Source organism: Rhododendron vialii, chromosome 2a (genome assembly GCF_030253575.1).
Source record: "Rhododendron vialii isolate Sample 1 chromosome 2a, ASM3025357v1".
NCBI classification, from domain to species: Eukaryota; Viridiplantae; Streptophyta; class Magnoliopsida; order Ericales; family Ericaceae; genus Rhododendron; species Rhododendron vialii.
This window is the reverse complement of record NC_080558.1, coordinates 39,616,234-39,629,430: the sequence shown is the minus strand read 5'-3', so window position 1 is coordinate 39,629,430 and position 13,197 is coordinate 39,616,234. Positions and strand designations below refer to the sequence as shown.

Genomic DNA, 13,197 nt, shown 5'->3' with positions numbered 1-13,197 from the left:
AAGACCACATCATGTTATGGGAAATACCCCACATGCGAAATGATTAGAACCACCACCAAAAACCAATCACTCCCTCACAAGAAAAAAAAATCATATAATCATGTAACAATCCTACGAAATCCAAAAAGTGGTTAACCCGAACACCAACTGTACAACGAAGGATAAAATAGGTTCTTCTAAAACCTCAAAAGGATCTTTTATTACTCTCCCTACAAACCAACAAAACATAACAAACAGTCAAACACAATCAAGCACCAACCTATTGAAGCTGGAGCCATGCGCAAAGCGCGTTCAAAGGGAACATCGCTTCTGAATTACTATCAAACTCTACATTGCATTAGCTATAGTTCCAATGTTATCAACCAAACCTAGCTATCATCTCCAAGTCACAATCTCCACATATTTGGGGTATGTACATGAAGTCTCCCATCTTCTCTCCTCTCTGTAGATTTGCTTTCTCTCTTATTTTTTGTTTACACACACATGCCATGAATGGATAATTTAGCAGAATTGAACTTTCAAGAAGCAGTTTTTTGAAACCATTTTTGTGCCTTAACATTTGTAATCAATTTTTGAAAAAAAAAAAGGGTTTATCAAGTTTATTGTCCCTAGTTGTACCCTCAGACGGCCCCTCAGTCAAGTAATCCTTCAAAATGCCATGAGCCCCGCACCCTCAATCCCCACACTGCACTTGCGCTTTCAATCCTCACTCCTGCGAATTTTATTCGCTTGGGATGTGTTTCAAAGACGCCTTCGTGCTCCCCCTTACGCCCCCCACGCAGATTATGTGACCTGAGTTGTATCCAATTCAACCAACCCAGCTCCACCCGTTTATCAAACGGACGGGTTCATGTAGGTTTATTTTCAGCAACCGAAGGCCTATCGATCGACCACCCACCCCTGTTGGTAGGTGACCCACGACGAGCCACTGATTTTAATTTTAACATAACGGAAGAGGATCAAAAGTATGAAACAAAACGTGTTGAAGAAGAAATACCTCGATGAAGACGGCAGAGTTCGATTGAGAGGGAGAGAAGCCTCGATGAAGAAGGAAGACGTATGGGAGAGAGAGAGAGAGAGAGAGAGGAGGAGGAGGAGGGAGATCGAGAGGGGCTAAGAACAAACGCTCGATTTGGCTGTGTATGTCTATTGTCGATTGTTCCTCTTCTTTTCAGATACTATAAGGCTTTCAACCCAATATCTATTAAGTCTTCTATATTTACTCCCAAAAATATAAAACGCTACGTGTATAACCTCCCTGTGATACCATGCGTGTCCTTACGGCTTTGTTTGGAACTTAGGTAAAGTGAGAGAAAATAAATGAAAGTTAAAATTTTTCCCTCCAATTGTTTGGATTGGAGAGAAAGATGAGAGAAATTAAAGAACAAAAATGCTACAGGTACCGAAATTGGGGGACCGAAATCGGACCGACGGCCGCCGGCGGGCCGTCTCCGGCCACCGGACGGCCGATCCGAGCCGTCCAAAAATTCTAAAAAAAAAAACCAAGGGGGCCCACGCGGGAATCAACGTCATCCGAGGTGTGTAGGGTGCTTGATCGGAGCACCCCTTTTCGTGTGTATATGTGTATATACACACGAAAAGGGGTGCTCCGATCAAGCACCCTACACACCTCGGATGACGTTGATTCCCGCGTGGGCCCCCTTGGTTTTTTTTTTTAGAATTTTTGGACGGCTCGGATCGGCCGTCCGGTGGCCGGAGACGGCCCGCCGGCGGCCGTCGGTCCGATTTCGGTCCCCCAATTTCGGTACCTGTAACAACACTCATTAAAGAATTCAAGTTTTGTGAATAGTAAAATTTTCCTCCAATTTCCCTTTCATTTTCTTTCCCTCAATTTCCATCACTTTCTCTCAATTCCAAACAAAGCCTACATGTCTCAGTCGTATCCCCGCCACTGCGCCACGTCCCTAGTAAAAAACTAGAGGTTGGCACACACGATGCATGTGCAAAATATTTTTTTACGATTTTGGTTCGTGTTGGGCTATTTTAGCAACCTGAGGAATGCTATTAATTGGCCACTCATCTCTTTTGGTGGTTAAGCCACATGTGCCCGAGTCTTTGGATGTTGTGCATGAGTGGGTTGTTTCCTGCGGTTAGGGTTTCTTTTAAAAGGTCACATCTTTAGCTCATACTATCAATTTCATATTTCGATAGTTAATTTTTGTGCTTCGATAGTATTGTATGACGCAGGATACTATTGAAGGAAAAGTTACTGGATTGCTATAATCTGGCCAGCTATGTTATACAACATATAGTGTCGCTAAAAAATATACTATTTATGATGGATGTGTGTTAAGATTTCAATACATAATTAGGAAACAAAAAAACACCATTGAATGGTATGAGTAATATTTGTAGGGTGGTGTTCACTATTTTGAATAATAATTAGAAAACTATTCACGTTTTTAAAACTCGTTGAGACCAATTAGTCAAAGATAAAATCATATAAGTTGAATATAGAGCAATATATTTTTGAAACACATCCATGTGGAAGAAATGAGTTTTGATTTAGTGGTTCTGTATGTTTTATTTTTAACATAGATGTGTTCCAAAAATCTATCAATTGATAACACATTAATGTGATTTTTCACGATTGATAATCTTATTGAGTTTTTAAAGTGAGGGCTTCTAATTATTTGAACGAGTCTGAAAAGAATCCAAAATAAGTCGAACTTTATGATATAGTCCTTGTTAGGAACTACAGAGGCTAATCCCTAAAAAATACGGGCTAAATTTTACATTTATTCCCCATAAATAGTCAAATTTGTCCTTAATTTAACAATCAATATTATTTTCAGTCCTTAAACTTTTTAAATTGATATCTATGTAGTCTATATTTTATAACAACATCTTTGAGGTGTTTTTTAATTAAATTAAGGAACAATGTTTTTAACCGTAGTATAAAAAGCAAAAAAATTATTTGCCTGACATCTTGTTCATATATACCAAGTATTATATGCACTTCATAGTTGGCAGCAAATATTTCCCATTAATCACCATATTAAATGGCAATATTGGGCCTCAATATTAATCCTAGTAGCGATTCGCTGCCTTCGTTCCGCAATAGACAGAGAATCCAAAATTAGACTCGACGAATATCAGTAGATTGCCGTTAAAAAAAAGTTTTAATCAGTAGTTTAAGAAAAAAATGGAATGAAATTGGATAGTTGAGGGTAGGGGTATTTAAGAAAACCGTCCGAACAGTAAAACCGTCCCGAACCGAACCGAATCGAACCGTTCTATTTGGTCCGGTTTTGTGGTTCTACAATCAGGTTATGGTTCCAAAAAAATAAAAACCGTTAATTTTGGTTCGGTGATTCTCAATTAATGAACCGTGGTTAGAACCGAGCCGGACCGTTTAAAACTAAGATAAATATAGATATACATATGTGTGTGTAATTAAATATGTATTTGAATTTGATAGATTAATCTTTTCATTGCTAAACTTAATTTATTTAGAGATGAAATTTCATTTATTAGGAAAGCTTTTATTTTCTTCCTTCATTCCTTATTCCAGCCTTTCTATTTCCATAATTTTATGAATTTATATTTTGTGAATAAGTGTTTGGATGCTTATTGGATAGATCCGGAACCGAACCAAAATATGACCGGTCATGCGGTTTGGTTCTGATTAAGTTCTATGCATATATTGGTTAGGTTCTGATTCTCAATTTTCTTGAATCGTTTAAAACGGTTCGGTTATTGATTTTCTAGAAAACCGGACTAATCCGAACCGTGTACACTCTAGTTGAGGGGATAAAAATGAAATTTTTAAGGCCCAAAAAAATACCACGTACGGAGGAGGGAGATTCCGTGACTGCGAGGGTTTAAGGTCGGTTTTTTCACTTAAATCACTTGTTCTTCAGTTTTTCTTGACCCTCTTGCTTCCTCCTCCGCTGTCCATTATATCTAACGAGTCTGACTTATTCGTCTGAGTTAAGCAGGACGAATCCGACTCACTAATGTACAGAAGGAGAGCTACACTGCTCACAATCAACTCCTTCACAGCTTTTTCCAAGGTACGTAGACCATGCAATTCTTTGTATTCAATCGAATGGATTAGTTTCGTGAGAAACCACAGCACTGCCGCTGAAAGATCAGGTTTTCAAAACCCAAATGGGTTAAATGGAGAAGACAGTATTGGCTACGAACAAAACCCTAATGGGTTTTATAGTGGAAACCAAAACCATGTTGGGTTTCAGCATAAAACTGATGGGTATGGTCAAGAATGGAGGTATAGGGGGAATACAGGAGAGTTTGAGAAAAACCCAGATGGGTTTTATAAGGGAAACACAGTAGGTGTTCTGCAAAACCCTAGAGTTGAGTTTCGGCACATACCAGTTGGTATTTCTAGAGGAAGCAACAGTAGTGAATATCAGGGGAACCCATTTGACAATAACCCAGATGGGTTTTATAGGGAAAATGCGGCAAGACTTCGGCAAAACTGTAGAGTTGATTTTCAGCATAAACCAATTGGTCAAAATGGGAACTTTGCAAGTGGTGATTACAGAGAAAGCAACGGAAGAGAATATCTAGGGAACCCGATTGCGCAAAATAGGAGTAATTTTACTGGGTCAAGTGGAGAAATGCAGCAGAATCCAATGGGGAAACATGGGTTTAGAGAAGGACAATCGGTAGTCGAGCAGAACCGAAATGGATTTTCTGAACAGCGTGCATCGGGGTTTTCGGGTGGTGTTAATGGAAATTATGGCGGGAGTGATGGAGAATTTAAGCAAGGTGCAAGTGATCATTATCCGAATAACTATTCCACGGGAAACACTGGAATGACTCCACAGAGCCCTGATATTTATTACTCAGGAAACTCAGTTGTGTCTCAGCATCATCAAGGGAACTATTATGGGAGCAATGATCAAATGAATCCGCGAACTCCAATTGTAAATGGTCGTTACTCCGTAAACACTAGATTGACAAATCAAAACTCGAATGACTTTTATAGGGGAAATGGGGAAATGGCCGAACAAAACCCTAGTAACTTTCGTCCAGGAAGCACCAGTTCATATCAACATGGCATGGGTACCCATTATGAGGGCAGCGGTACAATGTACCAGCAAAGCAGTGGTGTGTACCGTGGAGACAGTGCTGAAACTCCAAATGGGCATGTGATGCAAAATGTTGGAGAAAGTTGGCAGAACCTGAGTGGAAGTTACAATACTAACACTCAAAATTACGGACAGAAATCATTTGAGACGCAACATGGAATGATGGATTCTCAAGTATCAGGTAATTCTGAAGCTCAAGGAGAATCAGTTGAAGGTGTGGAAAGAAGCCAACACAATGGTACGATAGAGGAGTTGGATGGTTTTTGCAAGGAGGGAAAATTGAAGGAAGTTGTCGAAGTGTTGGGACTATTAGAGAGGCAGCATATCAGGGTTGATTTGCCCCGTTACCTGATGTTGATGAAGGCATGCAGGGATAGTAAAGCTCTGAAAGAAGCAAAATACATTCACAATCACCTAATGAAATCAGTTTCCATTCTGGAAGTCAGCACTTATAACAAGATTTTAGAGATGTATGGACAATGTGGTTCCATGGAGGATGCATATATGGTGTTCAATAAAATGCCGCAGCGAAATCTGACTTCTTGGGACACTATGATAATTTGGCTTGCCAAGAATGGTCATGGAGAGGAGGCGATTGATTTGTTCGCTCAATTCAAGAAATCAGGACTGAAACCTGATGGGCCCATGTTCTTTGGAGTCTTCTCTGCTTGCACCGTATTGGGGGACATCGTTGAAGGAATGTTGCACTTTGAATCAATGAGCAAGGATTATGGAATTTCCCCATCCATGGTGCATTATGTTAGTGTAGTGGACATGTTAGGAAGTGTAGGGTATTTGGATGAAGCATTAGAGTTTATTGAAAAAATGCCAGTGGAACCAAATGTAGTAGTTTGGGAGACGTTGATGAATGCAAGTAGAGTTCATGGCCACACGGAGCTTGGGGATCGTTGTGCTGAGCTGGTGGAGCTCGTGGACCCTACTCGCTTGGATGAGAAATCAAAAGCAGGTCTCATACCAGTGAAAGCGTCAGACATAGCAAAAGACAAGGAGAAGAAGAAATTGGAGGCTGGCAATCTTCTAGCAGCCAGGAGTAGGGTCCACGAATACAGGGCAGGGGATAAATCTCATCCAGAGGCGGATAAGATCTATGCGCAGCTTAGGGGTATGAAGGAACAGATGAAAGAAGCTGGTTATGTGCCGGAGACTAGATTTGTGCTCCATGACATAGACCAAGAATCGAAGGAGGAAGCTCTTCTTGCTCATAGCGAGAGGCTTGCTGTTGCTTTTGGTCTCATGAGTAGCCCGGCTCGTGCACAAATGCGCATAATCAAGAACCTTCGTGTTTGTGGTGACTGCCATAGTGCGTTGAAGATCATCTCGAAACTGGTTGGACGGGAACTTGTCATACGAGATGCTAAGAGGTTTCACCATTTCAAAGATGGTTTGTGTTCTTGCCGTGATTACTGGTGAAGAAATCGTATCTGAGGTACTGTTTATCCAATTCTCCTAGCAGTCTTTTCGTGAAAGTGCCAATGAATGCGGTATCTATTTATGATAGGGGTATGCATTTTTTTCTGCGGACCTTGAGTGTGCTAAGAAAAGGTGCTTTTTTTCCTCTCATATTTGGTCTTGTATGTTTTCTTTAGTTTAGTTGGTCACGATCAGCCAATCTAGTTTTGGTTTTGTACTTAAAGCTTGTCTTATGTGTTCTGTTTTTTTGTTTTAACAGAAATATGATTGACTTGTGATAATAATCTAGGCAGAAGAATTCGGAAATTGTAGATCAGTATGGTGTTTAGAGCAGTAAGTTCTCTCATAACCACTATAACATTTGCAGTTACGGGTATAATAAAATCTTGGATTTTGTGGAGTTGAATTTTGGGATAAGATTTAAGGGGAAACATGGGTTTAAAACTCAGTAAAGTTTGGAGTGAGGGGGAAACATGTTCTTTTTCCCTTGTCAATGAATGGAGAACAAAGACAGGACTTGATTGTAACTTGGAAGACAAGTAATATGTCAACATTGCATTTTTTACCCTAAGCTCTGCATCACACTTGGATTTTTGTTTTCAAACTTCAAAAATAATGCACTTCGGATGCCCCAGTAATGGTTGTTGAACTTAAAAGATTATTTGTTTCTACTTTGCCTTCTTTTGCCACCATTGCTCAAAATGGAATCTTTTCCAAGCATATTATGTCATTCTGATGTAAGACTTGGCACTTTTCACTGAAAGAAAGGGAGGACAATTTCCTTCGACAATGAGTAGGAGGCATGAATGTCTCCCATGGCTCAATATCAAAGTGATGCATGGCTCTTTGTTTTCCCTCAAGTCCTGATTCTCCATCAATTGGCCGTTTTTAGATATTAACACCATTGGGATACACTATGCTGCATCATTTTTCCACAATGAAGCCCTTTTAAGGCATCCGAAATCCAACAACAAAGTTATAACCAATGGTTACGCAAACACTTCATGCTACGGGTAACAATCAAATCTAGTTTGGGTCAAGCATTCACGTACTGGGTAGCTGATATGATATGACCTACGACACCATGCTGCACTATGACAATACCTTGGAAAACAGTGTTGTATGTATAATCTTGTAAACACTTGGACAAAATCTTTTAAGAGTTTTCAGTGATCTACTCAAACTATGTAGTCTTTTAGTTATGGTCAGTTTGATTCAGGGTTAGTTAGGAACAAGTAAGTTAAGTTTTGATCGCATTTGAGCTTTTGTTGATAATCTCTACTCCCTGTAGCTGTCATCTCTGTACGGAATGCAGCTTGTCAGCTTATATGTGCCAGTTAAAAGATTTACAAATGTGTGGTACTATATGTAGGCATGGCACTAGAAAATCTTTCCGTGAGAATGATTCGATGTTGAAACCCGATTTGTTTTGTTGTCTGGGTTTCCGCAAATCATCTCTGCACTTAGCTTCTGTGTTTAGGTTGAGCTTGTTTAGGCAATTTGGCAATCTTGTTGTGCTATGATACTTGAGCTGAGTACACCTTCGAACAGAGGCGACGCCAGCTTAATAGGAATGGGGTCGGGCGACCCCATGGGCAAAAAATTATAGCTATAATTTTCTGTTTTGTTCATATATTTGACACCATTTACAACGAAGATGACCCCAAGTCCAACTCTTATGGCTGCAGCACTGGATAATTTTCCCCTCCATAACTACTGTGTCCCTCTTCCTGTCATTTTGCTTTTGCTCCTCTCTCCCTCCAAAGAGACTCTTTTATCTCCTGCATCTCTCTCTCTCTCTCTCTCTCTCAAGAAACTATGGCAAGAAACACCATCTAAACTTGATTTGAAATTCTATTTGATTAAAAGAAACGTTTTTTTTTTTTTTAAATTTGGGTAAGATATGATCTAAAGAAATGCATGTTACTATGCTGATTAAAGGACTATAAAAACCTTGAATGTTGTGGGTAATTTGTTTAGGATTCTCTTTCATTAAAAGCTTGGGTGTACAGATTTTGAAGACTGCTCTAAATTGGCAGTATATCTAGATATATCAGTCCGACAAATTTGAAAATTTTGTTTTGTTGGGAATATATGAATCTTTACTGATGTAAAGTAATATCTCTATAGAACAATTTTCAATTTAGATACGTAAATGACCCCCTCCATAATAATTCCTAGAGTCGCCACTGCCTTCATATTACATTGGCAGGCAATACACATCGAATTGTTAGTTTCTGGCGTAGGGAAAAATCAGCCTAAAAGCAATATCTATTTACCTTACTCTTTACCTGTCAATGTTGAAGCTAAATTCTCCACTGTCTGTTGAGTTAGTGTATTTCATTTGTAAGGCAATGTAGCAGGTTTTGGATGGATCTATTTTATTACTCTAAGCAGGTTCTACTAAATACTATGTCACTGGTCTTCTTTATGATGGTAAGAGAGGGGTTTAATTTTCAGATGCAATGGATGTAGATCTCACTAACAGAATAACTGCAAGCCTGCCTCGCATGGAAACAGATCAAGCGAGACAAATGCTGTGCAATACATGAAGCATTTTGGAAGCAGCTGGATTTTTTCCATGAGGATAGAAATACAATAGTCTTTGACTCTTTTCTCGGTGCTCTGCGTGTGCATTATTTGTAAGGTGGATGGTGCTTGGATACCAATACCATGCACAGAGCTTGAGTTGAACGTATGCGATTCATATTTAAAGTTCATAGCACTATAGTTTTAGTTTGACACAATGTTGTTGATGAGATGTATTAAGATTCCTAATTTATGATCATATGGAAGCTTCTTAGTTCCTATATTTTGCTGAAGCCCATATTTTTACTGTGTTGGGATTGGTTTGTGTTGGATGGTAGTTTCTTTCACTGTTGTTCTCATCTTATATATAAAGTGCAAGCAGCAAATGTTCCTTGAGGAAGTTATGCCTTTTTAATGAAGTAATTTAGAATGTGAAGGAGCTGATCAACTCAAAGCATTTGAACCAAATGTACTCCACCGAGCAACCTAAGAAGTAAGAACTATGGTGGTTTTCTCATTTTGGCATTGTGTTACATGAAGTAATTGTATACACTTTTTTTTGCACTTGTCGTTGAGCATGTGTGTGTGGTATTTGGAATTGCAAATTTATTTTCCATCCTTATGGATTTATGGTTCTTTCTGGAATATGGCGGTTTTGTTAGCTATGGTTTTTCCTTCAAGCACTTTGTTTCCTTATTGTTGTCTCCATGCTGGAAAATTACTCAAGCAACCCATCTATATTATAAAAGGGATCAGTTTTTATGAAAATCCTATATTTTCAGCCATTAGATCTAAATCAATGGCACTCATTGATTTCCACTACTGTCATTGGAGGCTCAGATTGAGTGTACCTTAATCAATGGTCAAGGTTCATTGTACCCATTAGCTTTTCCCACCCAAAGGCCACAAGCAAAACTAACGGCTTGACTTGGGATCCTAAAAGCATGCCTGCTACAGCTGTCTTTGGGAACCCAAACTTACTCTTTACTTCTTGGAATGAAATAACAGTAGACAAATACACTGGGCTCAGTTTTAAAATTCAAATTACGGTCTCTCTCTCTCTCTCTCTCTCTCTCTCTCTCTTGCTCTCTCTCTCCAGTCTTTCGTTTTCCAATAAAATCTTTTGGTTTATGTGGGGTGTCGAAATAACCGGTGTAAGCTCATGAAGGCAATGCTTTCTGTTATTCTGGTAAAGTAGTTTCTACAATGGTTTCTTTGTTAGTTTTTAGTTTCATGTCGTGACAGCTTATTTTTAGGCCCCTATCCATTGTTGAGCTCTTGCAGTAATTTTTCTACCATGGTTTCATATTGCAGCGTTTATCAACACCCATAGAATGGAGTTACACTCTTGACATGCATTTTTTTCAAGTACTTTGGGTTTTCTTCTGTCTGTTTTTTATTTCAAAGAAATTGCAATGGTCTGATTTTTGCTTCTTTTTTTCAGGTACACAAGGCATGCGCGAAATTAGTGCAGGAAAAAATAGTACAATCACAAAGGTAAGAACTTCTATTTTTGGTACTGAAATTATGTGTTGAAGTTGTGCTTTCCCACTCTCTACGTCTCTACTTCTGTTCATGTGTGAGAAATCTATGGATCAGAATTATATGCAGGTCTCAAATTTATAAAGGTCTAGGAGTTCCGAAAAGAAATGCAAGATTAACATGGTATTGTGACGGACATCAAATGGTGAAATGACTGTATTAGATTCTTTTAGCAGGTTCAGCTAGACTTAGTTTTATTGTTATATTGCCAATATCTGATACAGAGGTGAGATCTTCAATATTTTTTTGGCCCTCCAATTTCGATTGCTGTCAAATGTATTGCTATAACTGAATTAAAAAAGAACTTCAGTGGTACATCGTCCCTCATTCACATCGACCTATTACTAAAAGAGACAAAATGATATGGTTATGCTCGGATGGAGTCATCATCATGTGAAGAAATGCTTATGTTTGCAGTGGTGCAATTAAATTTCAGTCGGGGATTTCTTTTTAAAAAAATTCTTGAGGCATGCTTCTAGCTGGGACTTCCACTCTAGAATGTCAGTAAAATAATGCAACCTACCACTTCCAAGTGCATTTCTCATCTTCTGAAATTTACATTTTCTCATTTTGAGCAATAATTGGCACTTCCTTTTGTTCTTTTTCCTGGCTTCATAGTGAAAGCAAGGGACACCTCTAATTACACGTGTTGCAGTAGTAGAGTAACAAAGTAGAACACCTTGCATCACTTATAAGCACCATGTTTCAGCTTTCAGATTGTCTGTTTGTTTTATTTTGGGCTTGATTTGGTACACTATCTACACAGTATCCACATAATCCGTCTGTTCTATTTTTTGGCTTGATTTGGCTGGAATTTGTAATTTTTAGATGGATTCTGTGTAGGTAAGTGCACTTTAGCTGGGTATTCTTCTTCTGGGTCATTAAAGATCAAGGAGCTGCCTTAGATTACGTGGAGAGTTTGTTAATTTTGTGGGGTTATTTGATGTAATGATCACTGTTAAGATTACCCTTAGTATGAAGTTAATTTTGTGGGGTTATTCAGAAGAATTTTGTGGGGGGGTGAAGTTTTTTTGCGAACTGTTACATTCTTACACCAAACCTCTAATCTAGATCATTTTTGAGTGATCGTTTGATTCCTTTTCATTGTAGGTATGGTTTTGATATGTTGGCGGCGTCATTTCATTGGAAAGTGTTTTTAGGCCCGAGTGATTCGCTAGTACTTCTCTCTACTCACGCTCGATGTTTCGGAAAACTCAAGATGTACCCGGATTCCCCCACCAACGATGTTTTCCTATCTTTCCCGATGCGTACTTTCTTCAATCTCTCCGAGTGCTTTCTCTCCCAATTTCTGATAAACTACTAACCGAGTCCTACTCGTGATCGAGGATCCAGGGACTCAACTTGCAAAGAAAGATGAAAGTTTAAGGGGTGTAAATTTACAAATTTTCAGAAGAATTTAGTATGGATTTATGAGCAAATACAGCCGCGCTCATGGCCTGGCTTTCTGATGCAAGTGCTTTATTATTGGATTTTTTTTATTAAGAAAAATCTAGTTTTGCGTCAAACTTTTTGATTTATCTCAGCCAGAGAAATCATAAAATTTTAAAAATAAGAACTAAGTTGGGAAAAAGCTATGAAGACAAACATAATCCAAGACAATCTGTCCGTTTTGTATTACTTTTGTCGTACTTTTTAAAGATTTTTATCGTACTTTTAAAATCTTAATTATTCTCTCTAAGACAAACTAATAATCTACGAAAAATGGACGTGAACACTAACAAAAGTGGAAAATTTTAAATAAAGACAAAAAAAAATTTAAAAAGATTATTAAGCCAGACCAGCCCGCAATAATATTAGCTGGGAAAGGCAAAAGTGGCTGAGATTAAAAAAAATAGAGAGAAAAATAAGTAAAAAAAAAAATCATCATTTTTGAATTACTATTAATGGTTGAATATTTTTAAAATTCACCAATCAAAGAACTAGAAAAATTTAGGCTCTATTTGGATATTAAGGAAATCGTTTGATTAGAAGAAAAAGAGAGAAGAAATAAAATTTTCAAATTTAGTGAATAGTAAATTTTTCCTCTCATTTCCCTCCCATTTTCTTTTCTTTTCTTTTCTTTTCTTTTCTTTTTCTTTCTTCCATTTTCCCTAAGCTTGGAACCCATAGAATGGTAAATCACCTTTTGTAGCTATTTTACCTATTCAAAACACCAAAAGAGGGCGGGCTGCAAATTAGACAAACAAGTAGGTATTTTCCATTTATGAACAGTTCTTCTCTACTTCTGCCTAATCACTGTTTACCAGGTAAGTATTAAAATATTATTTCTTTTTCTCTCCTCCCTACCAATCTCTCTCTCTCTCTCTCTCTCTCTCTCTCTCCCTCCCAGTGCTCATCACCATAAAACAAAATTCTTCCCATGTTTGATCAAACTCAATTTCAGCACAAAAACTGATTAGTTTGATCAAAACCTAATTTTGGGCGCAAAAAATTGATTCTCCAATGCCAAGGTGGAAGAAACTCAGGAAAAAAATGATAAAGATAAAAGAAAAAAGTGGAAGAATGTATATTTTAATTGGTGTTAGGTAAAATAGATAGTATTAGTTTAAAGTAAGTTTACCAGTTCTTAGGTAAAAATGCTGGTAAAAAATACATT

The 13,197-nt window shown here is 38.1% G+C and overlaps 2 protein-coding genes across 5 annotated transcripts in view; one reads left to right on the top strand and one right to left on the bottom strand.

Moving 5' to 3' along the window:
* LOC131315873 (membrin-11-like) overlaps positions 1-1,165 on the bottom strand; it is a 30,234-nt gene extending 29,069 nt beyond the window's left edge. Inside the window, exon 1 of the mRNA XM_058345090.1 lies at positions 998-1,165. The gene's annotated coding sequence lies outside the window, so the exon portion shown is untranslated. The remainder of the gene's footprint in view (positions 1-997) is intronic.
* Positions 1,166-3,863: 2,698 nt separating this feature from the next.
* On the top strand, positions 3,864-12,054 carry LOC131316007 (pentatricopeptide repeat-containing protein At4g32450, mitochondrial). Of its 4 annotated transcripts, none has more exons than XR_009196963.1 (3): positions 3,864-6,525; positions 10,483-10,535; positions 11,691-12,054. XR_009196963.1 is itself a non-coding variant. In XM_058345269.1 (2 exons), exon 1 carries the CDS (start codon positions 3,981-3,983, stop codon positions 6,507-6,509), a length of 2,529 nt encoding a protein of 842 aa, XP_058201252.1. In that variant the 5' UTR covers positions 3,865-3,980; the 3' UTR covers positions 6,510-6,525; positions 8,970-9,327. The 4 variants fall into 4 exon arrangements, 1 of the variants encoding a protein (XP_058201252.1); XR_009196964.1 differs by lacking the exon at positions 11,691-12,054 and adding an exon at positions 11,424-11,678; XR_009196962.1 differs by lacking the exons at positions 10,483-10,535; positions 11,691-12,054 and adding an exon at positions 8,970-9,327 and having other exon boundaries at positions 3,865-6,641.
* Positions 12,055-13,197: the final 1,143 nt, after the last annotated feature.

Excerpts from the sequence above, each read along its gene's own strand:
- LOC131316007 (XM_058345269.1), top strand. The coding sequence starts at position 3,981 with ATGTACAGAAGGAGAGCTACACTGCTCACAATCAACTCCTTCACAGCT.